General features: G+C 33.2%; 1 protein-coding gene across 1 annotated transcript; it reads left to right on the top strand.

Moving 5' to 3' along the window:
* The first annotated feature begins 6,702 nt into the window (after positions 1 to 6,702).
* On the top strand, positions 6,703 to 18,970 carry LOC128240055 (zinc finger protein 234-like). Its single transcript, XM_052956542.1, has 2 exons — positions 6,703 to 6,807; positions 15,901 to 18,970. Exon 2 carries the CDS (start codon positions 16,152 to 16,154, stop codon positions 17,718 to 17,720), a length of 1,569 nt encoding a protein of 522 aa, XP_052812502.1. The 5' UTR covers positions 6,703 to 6,807; positions 15,901 to 16,151; the 3' UTR covers positions 17,721 to 18,970.
* Positions 18,971 to 19,617: the final 647 nt, after the last annotated feature.

Genomic DNA, 19,617 nt, shown 5'->3' with positions numbered 1-19,617 from the left:
TCTATCATTAAATAAGAATTTGTTCTATTTGTAGTATTTAATCATCACAATGAACAACGTCTGAAATACAAAATAAAGAAAATCAGTCATTAAACACATTGAAAGCCTTAAATTGTTTACATTGCAGAATTGACTAGATCGGATAATGCATAGAATACACATAATATCAATATCTAAAGATGTAGCGAGAAGTACAATTCTAGGCCCTTACATATACCTATGATTTAATGTTTGAAGCCCCGTTTAATTTAGCTGCTTGCTTGTACAATGATTCGTTACAAATGGCATATTTAATTCAAGGGGCACTAACTCTCACTTGAGGTTGGATATCTTCCGTGCCAACTGTTCCGTACGATGTAGTCTCATTATCGTATAATCATTAATCAATTCAATAAAAAAACATTCTGACATTTTATCCATTTATTGCAACAAACTAACCAAGCTCCCCACTTTTTAATAATATGAATTTTACTATAATTTTCGTGATACATTTTACACTACCTGTATGTATTCTCTAAACGTTCTTTTATAATAAGCATAAAAGACATGTATAATTATAAAACCTTTTGCTGAAAAGTAATTGTTTTTGTGTAGATTGCTTTTATAGCAAAACCATTAAATTTTATAAATTATTAGGTTTTGAACACTTTGTGACTGTTATAAGCATTTTTAAATAAATAGTGCACGGTGTTTTAGCCTAGTATTTACAAAGGATGTGAAAACAGTTTAAAACCAACCAAGTTAACATACGTACTATGAACGTACTTCCGCCTATAACGGAATGTTATATAATGAACGCACATCCGCCGCCTACAGCGGACCGTTAAATTTCTTTCCCCTCCGAGAAGACTCGGTCTGGGAAACTTAAGGGTAAGGCAACTCCGTTCCGGCAGTTGTCAATATCCCACCGCTGCCACCATTTGTAACGTTTAACGTTAAACAAACACCAACATATCCCTTCATAGAAAAGCATGCTCGACCTGAAGGGGTTCGCTGGTCTTTATAAACAGTTAATTCTGAATCCATACAGAACACAGGCTTTGCTAATTTGCACATTACCAACCAAGTTAACATACGTACTATGATCGTACTTCCGTCTATAACGGAATGTTATACTATGAACGTACGCACATCCGCCGCATACAGCGGACCGTTACACAATATTGGAAGTATTTACAAAAGCCGTTTTTTTAATATGTTTACGAATAAAATAAAATAAATAGTCAGATGGGCACATTCTTTATAATATTGTAAGCACCTGAACACTATCTAACGGATATCAACTATCAACTTCCGGTTTTTCGATTGTAATTGACCATTTGACCCTGAAATGTCTTGACAAAGCTCAATAAAATGTAATTCTCAAAACTAAGACCAGATCGAGTATTTTAGCTTTAATTTTGCAGGAGATTATTAAAGATGCACTCTTACTCCCAAATGAAATTTACCACAATTAATACAGATGTTTTGATACACCAAAAAGGATTAATAAATGTTGATACAAAAAGGTTGTTATGAATGATACCGAGTTTAATTTTAAAGAAAGGTGCAGAAATCATGGTATATCTACCTTATGAGACTATAGTAGATCACAGTAAATCTTTTAGCATTCACCAATCATTTAATATTTTTGCTATTAAATACACGTTACAATCTTGTTATCGGTATTTAATATTTTCCATTGATGCATTATTTGAAAGTATAGTTAAAGGTTTATCACTCAAAATTATTTTTGGTATACATGTATATGTATTGATTTTGAATAAGAGTGTCTCTTTAAAAAATAAAGGCAAGGAGGAGGAAATAAAAACAATGATGAATACTAATACGAATGCATATTTTGTAATGAAAAGCCAACAGCCAAAACTACAGAAATGTACTACACTTACGATATAATTATAATTAGCTAATGACATGTGATATTGTTAAAGCGATTGAAATAGAATCATTATATTTAAAAAGAATAAAAAGGGATACAAGGTTCTGAAGGATAAAAAGATACATAAACGGATTTTACTTCGATTCTTTTTTTTACTTTTTTTTATATCATGCGGACGTAACAAAGCGGGATCGTATAGTCAGTTAAAAGGCTGTACTAATGTTGAGAGATAAAGTTTCAAAAGCAGAACTTAAGATACTAAAATATACTGAAAGTATTGAAAAGAACAGTTCTACTGCTTATTAAAATCAAGTATTAAAAATATACTTGAAGTTGTTCAAATGCAAGCAGTAAATGTGCATATATTATCAACCCATGGAAAGAAAAAGAAAATTATTCTAATCCATGATTTGCAATCTAAAAATTCGTTAAAACATATGTCGACATACAGTTAATTGGACTAGCCTCTGCAATAGCTGGACAGGATTACATAGTATTTGTATAGATGGCGTGTCTTTGAACCGGCGAATGGGCACTTTGGTTATAAAAAAGATTCCATTCTAAAACAGCGCATTACAAAGAGCATTCTGTTCATATCATGTCTCGGTAATGACGCCGGGTGCGCCCGTTCTAAAACCAACTAGTACATATTTTGATTTCATATTTAGTCTTCGTGGTTTTTATCTTCATGTTAAACAACACTTTTTCTTTGCCTCTTCATTTCAGTGGATCTTACATTTTATTTAAAAAAATCCCATCTCCTTTTTAAAGTTTCGCATTTCTTTATTTGTGCAGTTTTATGCCTAACCTTTAGATGTTCTTTTGTTTACAGATAAGGACTGTATTGAGCATCATTAATTGTCATTTTTTTAGATCTTGCGTCTTGTTCTCAAAATGAATAATACATTGTTTACATTAATTCCAATATTTACAGGAACTATTGTTAAATGCTGCATTTCACATGTATGCATTTCCCTACATGATCATCATGCACACCATTTGCTTGTTTGTAACGCCAATAATATCGTAAATTAGTCACGACGCTCAATTCATTCTCAATTTTGAAGATTAACGAATAAGAATTGGGTTTTATTATATAGAAATACTATGTCAAAGAGTGCCCAATATGATGTACACATAGTAAAATACACTGTTCATCCTGTACTTTGGAACAACAGTGCAATTCTTTCTCATCTCTATGACAGTAAACGTGGTCCAAATAAGTTTCACAAAGATCTTTCCATGGGAAAAGTTAATTGGGTATGGACCATAAAATGTTTTGGACAGAAGGCAAGCCTCGAAAAATTTCTTACCCCTTTTGTGACCATTCTCATTTATCTGAGGTTTGATAATGTTCAATCCATGTGGTGTGCATAGTATCCGTGCTTTGGATTAATACACAATACTTTCTGTGAAAGGAAAATAAAATCAATCTTCATAACATCCTTGACTTTACAAGTCACATGCCTTGGTTGAAAACGTACGACATTCCCAACAGAATATATCATCTTTCTTATCCTTCGCGCTGCTATTGAGTTTAAATCAGTAAAAAAGCAAAAGTAAATACATATGTAGACAGGTCAACTTTACCCAAGCAGTCCGTTTTGTTTTGTTATTCGTTAAGTCCATTTTACCCTTTTGTACGCAAAAATGTTCTGTGTGGAGTGATGTCTTCACCAGGTTTTATTTATTTAATCAACAATTTCATCGGTCGATATGTATATCTTCGCCACACCACACTAACTTTCTATTTCCCACTAGCCATTCATTACCTGTGTGTCAAAATGCAAAGTTTGGCGGCGTTTTTATCATCAATATAAGTAACAATCGATTTATCATATAACTGTTTTAAATTTTAAGTTTATTATGTCATCTCATATCTTGGAGAGTTGTTAGTCGTTTATATTAAATAATATTTAGATAAATAAACGCAATTGTATTTCTTTATTTTTTGTTCCATAACACGGGATGGGTTCACCCAATGCCATTTAACCGGGTTTATGTTTAAGCTTTTTACTACTGAGCTTGTTTCTGTAGTGTTTCCCGCTTTGATGAATGTTTGACTTTTGAAACAGCAAATAAAATGTCAACACAATGATTTTATATCGAAACATAGGAACCTGGTCAAATAGCCCCCAAGTTAAATAGCCCCCTAGTCAAATAGCCCCCATTTTGGTCAAATAGCCCCCACACTTTTGGTCAAATAGCCCCCACAAGGAAAAAAAAAGGTCAAAACGCCCCCAATTTGGTCAAAATGCCCCCATTTTGGTCAAAAAGCCCCCACTCCTTTTTTAATTTGAAATTATATTTGAAGGGAAGTTGTAATATTTTTAAGATATTTGAATGTAAGTTGTAATATTTTTATGATATTTGAATGTATATATATTTGAATGTAAGTTGTAATATTTTTATGATATTTGAATGTATATACATTTGAATGTAAGTTATGATATTTTTAAGATATTTGTATTTATATTTGAAGGTAAGTTATAATATTTTTAAGATATATTGCATTTAAATAATTGCTAATCAAACAATAGCATTTGTTGATAATTAAAATGTTTTAAAATATAAAAAAAAAATTGCACATATTAAAGACTTATTAATTAGAGATAGGGCATCTTAATTATCACTTTGTGCAATAATAATTTGAAGAAAGATTAAAGTGGGTTCACACTTAGCTTAATAACTGACTTCAAATAATTAAGTTTGCACAATATTAAAGTCGGTTCACACTTAGCTTAATAACTGGCTTCAAATAATGCGGTTTCGGGTTGCAAAATGGACCGTTCCTCCGGGGTGAGAATCCTTTATATGTAAATAATGTATATAACATTTTAAATTATTATATAATATTTTAACAGCGGCCCTGAAAAGGATCGTTTTCTTTCTTATAGTGAGTAAAGTCTTTGTTTATGCCAGTATTAAACTACCATCCGGAAACGGTTCTAATATTAATCTTAAGCTGGGAATTATATATAACTATATATTGTTATATATATATATATATATATATATATATATATATAACAATATATGGTGGAACTTGTAGAACTTGTGGTTGCAAATTTGTAGCTCATTTTAGTTAAAAATCATCAGTGTGTATCTTGTAAGTTATTTAGTGTTTCTTTTTACTTAATTTCTGGTGATATTTAATGCTCTGATTATATTGACATTTTATAAAGGTAAACTTAGATGAGTTTAATCAGCACATACATGTACATTTACATACAATTTATTGACACAATATGAAGTGTTTTACTAAAAGTTTGTTTTATTTCCAATTTCATGGTGAGAGGAACTGTGTATGCTGAAACATGTGGTGATCCATGTCAATGGCCAGAGCAAAATGAAGTTACATGGTGATGGTGAATTGTTATATTCTCCATCCTGGTTTGCCTGGTTACACAGCGACAAAAGAGGAAGAACAACAACAGTTGGGCACTTATATATACATGTATAACACACTTTTCTTTATCTTATTTTATTTTTTTATTGAATATCGCTGTTTATTATAAAAAAAGAAAAAAAAAAAGAATTCACTCAAAGGAAAAAAAATATAATAAAAAAAATCCAGGCAAACGCACTGAGGCATAGTCCTCAGTGCAAACCAGCATATACCGCCCCCATCCCTGATGGGGGTGTGGTTTAGGAAACTAACTTGTGAGAAATTTGTCATTTAGAAAAGATAAAATACAATTTCTTACTAGCTAGTTGTTATAATGTCAAGGATACGTTGTATATATAAACACTTACTATTGTAAAGAATTTTAAAAATTAGACTTCTTTTTAAAATGTAGGCTGAGCTTAAAATGTTTGTATAGGAAAAATTATACCACAATTTCTGTGATGTATTTGAAGTGTTTGATTTTAATGCGTATGTGATAGATTCTTAAGACATTATTCAAATATTGAATTTTTAAGAGATTTGTGCATACTGTGTAGGAATCCAAAGGAAGTAAAAAGTTTATAATGAATTGATAAAAAATAAGGATACTCCAATTAACCTGCTAGGCTAAATGGAACATTGTTTTCCAGGATGTAAATTGGAAAAAGATATATGGATTGGTATTTAGTGTTACAAGAAATACATACTGGGTGAGTACCTAAATCGGAACAGTACCTAATTATGAAACACCCATTATGAAAGTGTGTTTTTTTTCTTCCAATACTGCTATCATTTAAAGTTTTTCATGTTCAAAACATGGCATGTGCGAGAAAGACTTCATGCTTGCAACAATTACAGCATACTTAGTACAGCCTGAAATAATCAAATTTTACTCACAAAAAGGATAAAAAACAATTAAACAAACAAACTGGAAATAACATAAATTATTGATTTACTTTTAAATGAACATGGTGCAATAATTTTAAAAGAATACATAAAAACGAATTAAAACTGTTCCATATATGTGCGGTTAACAAAGTACTTTTCATGCAGAAAGGTAGTATCTTGAAAAATGCCATTTATATATCAACCAATTGGTTTAAAAATGTTTGGGAATAAAGTAAGTATGCATACATACATATAAAAAAATACAAAAGTGGGGGCGTTTTTTGGGGGCTATCTGACCAATTTTAAAATGTGTGTGGGGGCTATTTGACCAAAATGGGGGCTATTTGACTTGGGGCGTATTTGACTAGCAAGCGAAACATACATTATTTGCTTTCAACCTTGTTATGGATAATGGCAGTGACCAAAATATTATTTTTAAAAGATTTTAATGATACTGGACGTGTGACACGGCTTTTTCCGAGTATGTCCGATATTGGATATCGCGTTTGGGATCGCCGTTTTAAACGAACGCGGAAAAGTTGCGTCCCTTTGTTGAAACTTTTCCACTGATTTATAAATTCCCTTGTAAAAGGACTGTTTATATATTTTAATAATTTAAGCAGTCTGATCGCTACATTTGCAGAGTACTTTGGTGAGTTGTAGTACAGACTCTTGACATAATAAAAATCGTTCTTTTTTTAAATGATTGTCGTTTTGACTAGATTATGATAAACGGGTACCGGCCCTTTCGGTATATCCCAAGTTCGGTAAACTGTAGCTAAAGAACTTCAGCGAACACGTTATATATTACCTTTTTGGATGTGTTCGCTGAAGAGAACGCCGTATCCAAACCCTACCAGAATTCGTGACATTTTTATGTCACGCTGTGACATTTTTATGTCACGCTGTTATTTCACTTGTATGCATTGTACAGACATAGCTGTATCTTTACTGGTTGGGAAGCAGTTTCTGACGGAAAGCAGTTTCCGACAAATCGCTTTTTCGCGTACTTTCTTTAGACCTTCATAAAGAAGGTACTGTAATTCAATTATGTGGTAACTAGGCATTCAAAAGTTGAAATTCTTACCGAGACACGTAAGAAACTTTTATTATTATTTAATGTTTAATGTTTATTTTTCATTTTGTACACAAACTTGCACGTGGGGGATCGGCACGTGCAGCGTATTGCACATGCGTGTGAACCTAATTTGCATATCTATGAATAGCTACAAGGTTTTCCTAAATTGACTTATACAAACGATGATCATTGTGTACATATTTGTGAACACTGGTGTCATGCTTGTTTCGCACCCACATTCACTTTAATGTAAACAAACACAAGTTTCTTTCAGAAATGAATCAAAATATCATTGATATTTAGTGTCTGCCTGATTTTGAGTATGAATTGACTGTCGAAAATTTTAAGGTTTAAATTTTTCGTAAATGCTGAAAAATAAAATGATATTTCTCTTATTAAAGTCTTATATTTGGTATATTAAATAAACGGATAATAAAAACACATAAAAGGCACCAAAATCTGCCCCGCATTCGATTTGTCGGAAACTGCTTCTCATCACAAGCTAATCAGAACAGTATAATTACCCTCATTGCGCCCCTATTAGATACACTATATGTGACGTCACGCATGTGAAAAATATATCTACAATAGCAGCTTGAGCTGTAGTTATCTAAAATGTGAACAATTTTAGTAGGTATTTAAACACCTATAAATAATTCAATAAAAACGTATAAAAACTGTCGGAAACTGCTTCTCAACCAGTAGGTTAATGAAGTAAAATGTAGTTCACAAACTCATTTTCAAAACAAAAAAACACTTAAAGATAGTTGAATTAGCATTTTAATAAATCCTATTACAAACATTCCTTATCTAGGTCATAGTTTAGTCTAAAATAATAGACGTGTTATACGGGATTCTTCCAATCCTAGTCTAAAATAATAGACGTGTTATACGGGATTCTTCCAATCCCTAACGTCTAAACGGGAATGTGCAAAAAACGGGGGTGTTTTAAAAATATTGAAATTGTTTTAAGTGAAGTATTTTATGGTTGAAATTGATCATAAAGAGTTATATTCATATTTTACCATGTAAGTGAAATGTTATTTTGCACTAAACAAGCATTTAATGCATTAAAACAAGTTGTTTACCTTTCCAAAAAAACGAAAGTTGACTGACACAGAAAACAATTATGCGAAGGGGAACAACTCGATACAATCGTAATAACTCGGTCTCCTCCGACAAAGCTTCGAGATAGACCTCGTTATACAATCGTAACAACTCGGACATGGCTGAAATGTTCTGAGCGATTTAAAACTGTGCCCTGAAGCCTTGCAGGTGCCCTTCATGTATATATCGTTATGTTTTGACAGAATGAAATGAAAAAAAGCCATCAAACTCATAATTATAAGTTGGATATTTATTTTTTGTGTACGGAACTAATATAAAATAACATTATCTGGTAATATTTCTTGTTTTTATGATATTTTATAGACTCTATATGCTTTAACCCGGAATCCTGATCGGAACAACTACCCACTTGATTGCATTGCATCATCACACTCAATTGATTCTGGTTGACTTTACTATGGGGGTTACGCCATAACTTTAATGTGTTGTAAACATCAAAAAAATAAATATCAACATTAAAGTTATGGAAGCCAGAACTAGGTAAACTGATTATATATCGTTTGGTTCATCCAGTTGTTTCGGTAAAAAGGATTATTATATATATATATTTAACAATGACATCGGCATAATAATAGGATATTATGGCAAAGTCTGAACAAACAAGGTAATTACATTTATTCATTATTTTGTTCTAGATTTTGACATAGTGACCTAGTTTTTATATAAATGCTGATACAGTTTAATAAGGGATTCCGAATCAGGGGTAGTTCCGCATCAGTCGTTTATATTTACCTGAAAATATCTGAGAATGACCTGCATATGAACATTTTTCTTACATATGTATTGTGTTTGATGCTTTGTTATTGCTGACAACATTTTTAGGAGTGTACACATCAAAACTGCCTTTGTGTACAAAAACTACATGTTTACAAATATCACACATGGAACAATTTTACTGACGCACCGGTAATGGAAATGCGCTTTGGATGAAACAACATCAAATAAATATGTAAATGAGTGGTAAATACTTGTTATTTTGGGTTTTAACATATAAGATGGATATTTACTTTAACAGATGCTAGCACCCCACAAAAATATATTGAGATTAAATATTGATTTTACATTGAAAATGAAAGTGGGTTATTGCGGGAATTGTGGGTCACATGTTGGGGGCTGTCTCATAGTTTAGTGCATTTATATTGTACAGTAAATAAAGTTCTGGTCACTGGCACCGGATTTTCAAACTCAATCATTTTTTTAAAAAATCCAAAAATATCTTATAATTCCTTACTAGAAATTATAATACCGAATACGTAAAAAAATACTGATTTTTTTTTTTTTTTTTAAATATGCACTTTGTACTGTATAATATAAGAACATGGTATTGAACATTTCTCTACCCGGGTCGCGTAATCATCTTATTACTCACTTCTAAAGAACTTCTGTAGATTGACAGTCATCGCAATCTAAGGACATGATATCCATCTTCAAAATACTCAACCTTAACTCGCGTCAAGAAATTCGCTGGTCATACGATTTTTTTGACTTTATTCCCATTTTTCTGTTTTCCTGGATTTTCTACCACCCTTGACTTCCGGTTTGTTGTTGTTTTTCGCTCAGTTTGTAACATGTGATTTGATTGGTCGAATGAAAAGGCGGCGTATTTAAAATCTCAAATCGTTAACAAATTGAAACTCTAACATTTTGGCCATTCTTCTCAGTTATCAAGCAAATTATGAATGAAAGTCCACATGAAATATGAATTTGCAATGATTCAATGCAATGGTTATACAGATTAAGGCATATTTATAACAAAAAACAACGGTCACTCTGCACTCAACAGAACAATACATTTCTTATTTACCAGTTCACTGTATTGCTAAATTCTTACTGTTCGAAACGAAGTAAAATCGATAAATATAATTAAGAAACTTTTTTATTCTTGGTATTTGAGTTACTATCCACTAACAGCTATAGGGGAACGCACCTGGCGCGCGCACACACACACACACACACACCCGCCCAAAAAAAAAAATAAAAGAAAAAAAATAATATTTTTTTTAAAAACTATAATAAATAAAATTAAAATAAATACATATTCCTATAATTGGATAAAAAAAAATCTAGAGATTCATCTTCTGATAACGTTTCCAATGTATTAGTTAAGAAGGGTGAGAGACTGGTTTGGTGGAATAAGTTGTCTGCCTCCAATCCAAGAGTTATTTGGTTATATCCAACCTAGTGACAAATGGAACATTGTGATGAGGCTCTTGAACGTACACATTACTGATTTCCAGGGGCGTAGCTAGCTCTCTATTCATGTGGATTCATGATTGTGCTGGGGGGAGGGAAGAACATTTTGAAAACAATGGAGCAAATCTGGTGTATTCTGGGCATTCTTAGGTCCTTTAGTTGTCCATGTGTCTGTTACATCATGTACTCAAACAAACATAGTGATTCTGTAGCTTTGGCTAAACTGTTTTATTTTTTGTCAGAATCATGTGGATTCAGCCATGTATTTCGCTTATAGGCAGCTACGCGCCTGGTTTCTACCTACCAAACAGACTTGGCTGTTTAATTATCAACTTTCATCACAATCAAGCAATTTATTCTATATATATGTTTTATTACACAAATAATTATATTGCAATATAAGTTTAAGCAATATTATAACACAACTACATTAACAAACAACAAACATGAAATGGTTATAGTGACTTCTGACTTGGTCACAATTTATAGAGAGAGCAAAATAATTAATTTCCTTATTGATAAAAACTAGTAAAAAAAAGTAACAAATCACTTAAAGTTCCAATATAGCTAATTTAAAAGTCAATACATCACTATTGGTTCCAATAGAGCTCTATAAATGGAGTTTATTCATTAAAGAAGTTTAAAAAATGCTTTATTTTGCTGAAAAGCATTGGTAACACTTGCTACTTTAAAGGGCGCCTCTTTTAAAGCATGGATCTTCAAATGATTTTGCTTTTGCTCTGTAGTAATTTAAAGCTGCACTCTTACAGAGTGAATGTCTGGTAAACAGTGATATAAGACTGCTAACAAAAGATTAAAATGTAGTATTTCATGTTTTTGTCAGAAAATTGATGTTTTATGGTAATATTTGAATGTAGTTTTTAGCTCTACTGGCCAAAGGCCAGAAGAGCTTATGCGATGGTAATGTGTACGTAGTATGTGCATCCGTGCGGTCGTGCGTTCGTGCGTCTGTAAACAATTGCTTGTGAACACGATACAGTCTTCAGTTTTGATTGTATCTTGATGAAACTTGTACAGTATCTAGATATCCATTAGAGCTGGGTTCCTTTCGAAAACCAGCCAGATCCGCCCATGCATGCCTAGATTATGGCAGTCTTCAGTTTTGATTGTATCTCGATGAAACTTGTACAGTATCTAGATATAGATTAGAGCTCGGTTCCTTTCGAAAACCAGCCAGATCCGCCCATGAATGCCTAGATTATGGGCCATGAAAGTTTCAAAGAAATGCTTTCTATTTTTAGCCAGGTCTGCATGAGCGAATTCTATTTTTAGCCAAGTTTACATGTACATGTAAATTCAAGTCTAGAGTTAAGGGAGACAATTTGCAAGTCTAGGATTTTGAGAGACAATTTGCTTTTTGCTTCTGCAGCTGATTTTGTGAATTACTCTGCCTTGTTCTTGTTGAAAGCCCAAAGGCCATTTTTTAGCTTTAAGTTCTGTAGTTTGCGTGTTCATCTTAACAAAATTGGCTGTGAATGTTTAAGTTATGCACCTGGTGTCATTACTGGCCACACCCAGGGTTAACAGGTTTGGTAAACATAAATCTGGAAAGGTTTGAAAATCTTTTTGTGTGTTCGTGCATCCATCTCAGCACAATTGATTGTGAATGTTTGTTCAAATTGATCAATGTTGTCCTAGGATGCCCTTGACTTTGACCAACTTTTTTAACTTTTAAAACTACAGAATTTTTTACTATGAGTACAGTTTTGAAAGCATTTTTTTGTCAGATGACTTTTACTTGGCACATATTAAAATAGTTCATGCAACTAATCTGCTTACAATACTTTCTGGGCTCAGATGTTGAACGAGCTACGTTTTTAGGTAACTCAAACACAAAACATAAACTATATGTCTGTTGCCTTTTACCCATACATACATGCTCTGGATTGATATGACCACAAAAGCCATGCCAGTAGAGTATAGGCCCTTTGGGCCTCTTGTTCATATTTATGTTAGAAAATTGATGTTTTATAGTAACAAGGATTATTAACGGTTTTTTTTTTTTTTAGATTTTGGCATTCTTTCTTACAATTGAGATTTGTTCTATTGTAAGTTATCTTTATATTGATAACTGAATTGAAGGCTTTAATGCCAACATGAGCGTATTCTACGACAACCCCCCCCCCCCCCCCCCCAACATTTCATATCAGTGTCAAACTGCGAGAGTGCAGCTCTAAAGCCAAACTGGTAATACAAATTGAAAGCATTTAACTGTAAAAACAATAGCATTATGTGCTCCCTACTAAAATGTTACAAAATGGTCTGAGAAACTAAACATTTACTATCCCTATATTGAGCTGAGGTGAAATACATACATGTATATACTGTAAGTATCTTTTACTGAGAAAGTAGACAAAGCTGGACAAAATCCCAACTCTTGCAAAGATAAAGACAGCAGATTGTCATTATATAAGTCATTGTTTCCAGGTTGTAGCGATATCATGTTAAAACTGTTAACAGCACAATGTAACATCTCCACTGAGTCCAGATCTAGGTGGTGGGATAGGAGATAGTGCCGGTGTGTCTCACTCTGTGGAACTGCAGCCCACAAGCCTACACTTCAATACATATGACCGTCACGGATACCGGTGTTGCCATCCATCAATGCCCTGCAAAGATATAAAAAAATGATTTTAAAGGTTTATTTTAACCTAGCTACAACTGTACATTCATTTTAAATCTATTAATTAATGCACAATGTGCACATGGACTAGCATCTGCATTATAATAAATGTTTTGAAAATATTTATTGATATTCAACTTTTCAGCAAAAGCTGGGGTATGTGCCTGTTTAGTTGAGTGGTTTATCCATTTTCCTAATAATTTATTGGTTTCCACAAGAAGACCCGAATCAAATTTGGGATCAGTCTCTTTTGTTACTTATTTTCTATTTTTTCTACAATTATGATATCAAACATTGAAATATATATACATGTGATTGTGATACAGGTAAATGTAAGCATAATAATATTAATCATTTTCAGTTTCAGGAAATATTTTTTTTTTACCACAAAACATGACCAAGTCCCTTTAAGAGCATTTTGGCAAATGCAAAGGAATTTGAGATGACACTCATTTCTGTACGCATGCATAAAAAACAAAGCATTAAGTTTTTTTTTTAACTACAAAATGAATTAATCAAAGGTGTTCGTCACATTGCCTGCTTGGATACAGTAATACATTTCTTTTTTCTTTTTTTATTATCAATATTTTTTTTATTTTTTTTTGTCAAAATAGTGATTATATGTCATTTAAAAATATATTCCACAATTTTCCATGAAAGAAATTAGTATAATATATAAATTAATATAATGTTACTTAATAAATATACATGTGTAAATGAACCAAACGCATGTAAACACACAAAATATGTGTGCATGTTTCTACAATTATATAGATTATTATTTAACACGGCGTATTGGTAAACAGCTCTTTTTTATAAATAAAACATTTTGCACTTCTTACCTGTGAAATGTTTTTGGGATCAGATCGCTGTCAAGGAAACAAGTCAATCCTGTGGTACTTATTAAGCCACTCTCCGTTGTCTCATGAATGCAATTTCATATTCGGCTTTGATGATATGTGTAATTCCAGAACCAGTCTGACCCGAAATAAGCACACTCAAAGCGGAATTTAATGTCAAAGACTTCTCTGTGATTAACACTTCCGGTCCAAATATTACAGTTGTTGACACTTATACGCGAAATGTCTCGCGGAGTTCATGGACCAATGAAATGAGCCGTTATAAAACCTTACTCTGAAACCGGAAGTCAAGGGTGGTAGAAAATCCAGGAAAACAGAAAAATGGGAATAAAGTCAAAACAATCGTATGACCGGCGAATTTCTTCGCGGGTTAAGGTTGAGTATTTTGAAGATGGATATCATGTCCTTAGATTGCGATGACTGTCAATCTGCAGAAGTTCTTTAGAAGTGAGTAATAAGATGATTACGCGACCCGGGTAGAGAAACGTTCAATACCATGTTAGTATATTATACAGTACAAAGTGCATATTTAAAAAAAATAATATATTTTTCAATATTTTTTTACGTGTTCGGTATTATAATTTTTAGTAAGGAATTATAAGATTTTTTTTGATTTTTTAAAAAAATGATTGAGTTTGAAAATCCGGTGCCGTTATAGACGGAAGTACGTTCATAGTTTGTTGATGTACTTACATGTTTGGTAATATACAATTTAGTAAAGCCCGGGCTTCGTGTGGATTGAGAATTTACTGTATATAAAGACCAGTCGACCCTTTGAGGGTTGAGCATGCTTTCTCTGAAGAGGTCTAATGCGTCTATGATCTCACAAGTTACATTACTATATATGTTGTTAAAACTTCTGATTTTTAACTTAAATGAAAAACTCTAAATTTAAGACTTTATAGCAATTGTTTTGAAATATATTCGATTTTTTACTTTAACAAATCTGAATGATGATTTTAAAGCAAATCCATATGCAAATATTAGAATTGTGTGGCAATCCATAACACAAGTGTGGACATTTTCTATCTCTTTTTATTGACATGTTCGCGGGAAAGCTTGCTTATGAACACTTAGTTCCCGCTTGCATCCGTCTATTATCGTATACAATCATATTTACTCATTAATCAACGGATAATGTATTTAGTCAAACCACGAAGTCTGTAGTCTTTGATTATTTCCGGCTTGCTTCCGGAAAATGATCTGCCAATTTCAGAAACCATAATCTCATTTTGAATAAGTTAAATCAATTGACCGGATCAATCGTGCCAATTTGGATGAAAAGAGTTTCAATTTTCTCATTTTTTTTTCATTAAACGTCCCTTGTTGCATTAATTACGTAGTCTTCCTTACTTGTGTGTTTTTTTTACTCATTCATTTTTAAATTATTGCGTTTTCTATAGTTTTAATTGCGCATTTACGCAAATATTCATCTTATCTGTATCTTTGTAAATTGAAAACACATTGAACACGTATATGAAAAGTTATAATTGTATACAAGTGTATCCAGTAGGTAATTTTGAATAAGCCATAACAGACGTTCGTATTAGGTAACATTGACACATTGCCTTTTGTCTAAACTATTGAAATGCCTTACAGCCCGCGTTTTAATGACCTGGTAAATATACCCTCCGAATCTCACATTTCCCTCACTTGAGATTCCACAAAAATAAATTATGTTGGACCCCCTGATAACTGACTATGTTTTTCCATGGATAAAGCTGGACTGGGGGTCGGCTACTCAAGTTTTCATCTCTTTAGGTTTATATCTTCGAGCTTGTTTGTTTCTCCTCATGTCATATCTTTCCTTATGATTACACTTTTTTGTTTCTATTTTTCCAGATGACAAAGAGCATATCCATGTATGAGAGGTGATGATGCTATGATGTTAAAGCAAAGAAAAAACACACACAAGTATTTCCTTGTGAATGTTGAAAATACAAAAATAATAATATGGATAACGATGCGAAGCTATTCAAGTTCGGATTTCGTCATCATCCAACGAGCCATATGAAAATGCATTCGAAAAAGAAATAACTTGTGGGACTCATGGTGCTGCTTTTTTCACAGAGATATTATTTGCTTAAAGAATCATGCAAATAAACGACGGAAAAAAGAAATACAAGTGTGCGACTTGTGGGTCTGTGTTTGCTCAAAAGTTTTCTTTACAAAGACACCTTACAATTCATACTGGTAAGAAGCCTTTCAAGTGTGTTTCATGTGGTGCTGCTTTTTCTAGGAGCGATTATCTAAATAATCACATGAAACATCATGCAGGAACGCAGGAAAATTATTTACTTAATTTATCTCAAATGCCAAGCTGTATGAATTCACACATTGGAGGGAAGGATCATTGTTGTGAGACATGCGAGGCTTCTTTTCCTACTAAATCTGATTTACATAAACACACGAGAATGCAAACTGATGGCAAACAATACAAGTGTGATATGTGTGGCACTTCTTTTATTCATTACCACCATTTACAGAACCATATTTATAAACACATAATAGAGAAGCCATACAAGTGTGCGACTTGTGGGTCTGCGTTTGCTTTAAAAGTTACTTTACAAAGGCACGTTAAAATTCATACTGGCGAGAAGCCCTTCAAGTGTGTTGCATGTGGTGCTGCTTTTTCTAGGAGAGATAAGCTAAAAAGTCACATGAAACATCACTCAGGAACGCAGGAAAATTCTTTTCCTAAATTATCTCCACCGCGATATACACAAATACACACCGAAAGGAAGCCACACAAGTGCGAGACATGTGCTGCTACTTTTACCTTGAAGTCTAGTTTACGTAAACATATGAAGATACACTCTGGTGAAAAGCCTTACATGTGTGATATATGTGCCGTTTGTTTTACTCGATACAACCAGTTACAAAACCATATTAATGCACACATAGGATTGAAGCCATACAAGTGTGATGCATGTGGAATAGCGTTTACTCAAAGTGGAACTTTACAGAAGCATTTAAGAGTACATACTGGAGAGAAGCCCTTTATTTGTGAGGCATGTGGTGCTGCTTTTGCATGGAAACATAAGTTACAAATCCACATGAGAATACACACGGGAGAAAAGCCATTCAAGTGTGCAAAGTGTGATGCTGCATTTTCTAGGAAAGATAAGCTTCAAACACACATGATAAGACATAAAGAAAAGAACGCAAAGGCCTTACCTCATTCATCGCATTTGCCAAACAATATGATTGATAACACAAGAGGGAAGAAACATAAGTGTGAGACATGTGCTGCGTCCTTCTTTTATGCTTATAGCTTACGTACACACATGAGAATACACACCGGAGAAAAGCCATACATATGTGTTCTCTGTGACGCTTCTTTTAATCAAAGCGGCCAATTAAAAGTCCACATGAATACTCACACTGGAGAGAAGCCATTCAAGTGTGCGACATGTGGGGTTTCATTTGCTCAAAAGGGTGCTTTACAGATGCACATAACAATACACACTGGGGAGAAGCCCTTTAAGTGCGAGGTTTGTGATGCTGGTTTTATAACCAGAGCAAAGGTTCGAATTCACATGAGACGACATACCGGAGAGAGGCCCTACCTCTGCGAAATATGTGGTGCGGTTTATTCTGGCAATGATAAGCTTCGAATTCACATGAAGCGACATGCCGAACAGAAGCCATTCAAGAGCTAAGCATGTGATGCGGTGTTTTGTAGTAAAAGCTGCAAAAACTCAGGGGACGACACAGAATGCAAATGGATTTGTGGCACCTAAAGATGACATTTCTAGACCCATGAGAATACATACTTATGAGAAACCCTTGATGTTTAAGGCATATGGTGTTGTTGTTTCCTAAGCCAGATAAGCTCCGATTTTCCCCGAGACATGTAATGGACGAAAACCTTTCAAGTGTTAGGAATGTGGTGCTGTTTTTGTTTTGGATAGATAAGCTCTGAATTCACCTGAGACTATATAATAGAGGGAAGCCCTTCAGGTGTTAGGAATATGACGCTGTTTTTGTGTTTGACAGATAAGCTCCGAATTTCCCTGAAACATTTAATGGAGAGAAGCCCTTCAGGTGTTAGGGATATGGTGCTGTTTTTGTGTTGCAGAGATAAGCTTCACATGAGACGAAGTACGTTGGAAAGCAAATGGATATGCGACACATGGAAAAGGGCACTCTCACAGATATACCATTTTTTTTTAAATCGTAAATATCTGCAAACCAATGAGATGAAATTGCTGACAAAATATTAGATCGTAGATTTTCATATTTCCACTCGAAAATTTATATTTTATGGATTAAACCGTTATTTATGGTTTAAAAATGTATAAAACATCAATTTTTAAACTTAAATGTAAAAATCTGCGATCTAATTTTTTGTTGGCTGTCTTATATAACTGTTGTCTATTGATTTTCGCAAAAAAATGAATCGTTCCAAGACAAAAGAAATGGTAAAACGTTCAATCTGTGAGAGTGCAGCTTTAATGCATACATATGAGACGCCAGACAAGTGTGATACATGTGGTGCTTCTTTCTCTCAAAGCCACTTTCTACAGGCCCATGAAACTCCACACAGAAGAAATATTATTGCGTTTTTTGAAGACTTGTTACATACATATAGTAAATGGAAAGCTATAAAACTGAGAAACAGGTGGGAAAATGAATGTTTCAATTATATGTAGGCCATATTATTACATACATTACTGGTGTTATGACTTCAAAGACATTTGTTTTCATAGAAAATGTTATTTTAATGACACTCTTTTTTGTTAAATAACGTCATTCTAACAACGTTCAATGATACTTGTAATGATTTGACGACTGCTGATTGTATTACGGCCGTATTGTACTATAGTGGCATACGGACTTCCGTCTAAATTTGAGTAATAATTTGCGTGTTGATTATTGATTGGTATACAATAAAATGTTTTCAGCTACATTCCCAGAATTTTATTTGGTGCCAAAACATGAGCGAGTCCCATGAATACTCTGAATAATGATGGTTAAATTAAGTATTGATTTAATTTTTTTTTGTAATTTGAAATGTTCGATATGTTTATTGCACTCTCACATAAAACTTGTTTTGCCAAGCCATTTTGTTGACATGTTCATTGCCATTGCGAGTCGATGTGTTTGGTATGTTTATGACTAATACGATTCGATATGTTTAGCGTGAATATTACTATTACGATTCGATGTGTTTGGAATGTTTACTGCTATGAAGATTTGATGTGTTTGACAAGTTTATTGCTATTTCGATTGGATGTGTTTGACATGATTATTGCTATTTCGATTCGATGTGTTGGACATGTTTATTGCTATTTCGATTCGATGTGTTGGACATGTTTATTGCTATAACGATTCGATGTGTTTGGCCTGTTTATTACAGTTTGCATTCCAAACTTCCATCTTCATTGCATTAACCATGGCCCTGTGTTTGAAATCTTTTTTGCAATGTCCATGAGATGTGATTGACATGTTTTTTGCTCTTATGATTGCGCCCGCACCTCCATTTTCATCGCCAAGCATATTTTTTCAGGTAATAATTTATTTAAAGGCTAAAATAATCAAGTATAATTTTTCTTC

Source organism: Mya arenaria, chromosome 7 (assembly GCF_026914265.1).
Source record: "Mya arenaria isolate MELC-2E11 chromosome 7, ASM2691426v1".
In the NCBI taxonomy this organism is placed as follows: Eukaryota; Metazoa; Mollusca; class Bivalvia; order Myida; family Myidae; genus Mya; species Mya arenaria.
The sequence above is the reverse complement of the archived record's forward strand: the minus strand, read 5'-3'. Positions and strand labels throughout refer to the sequence as shown.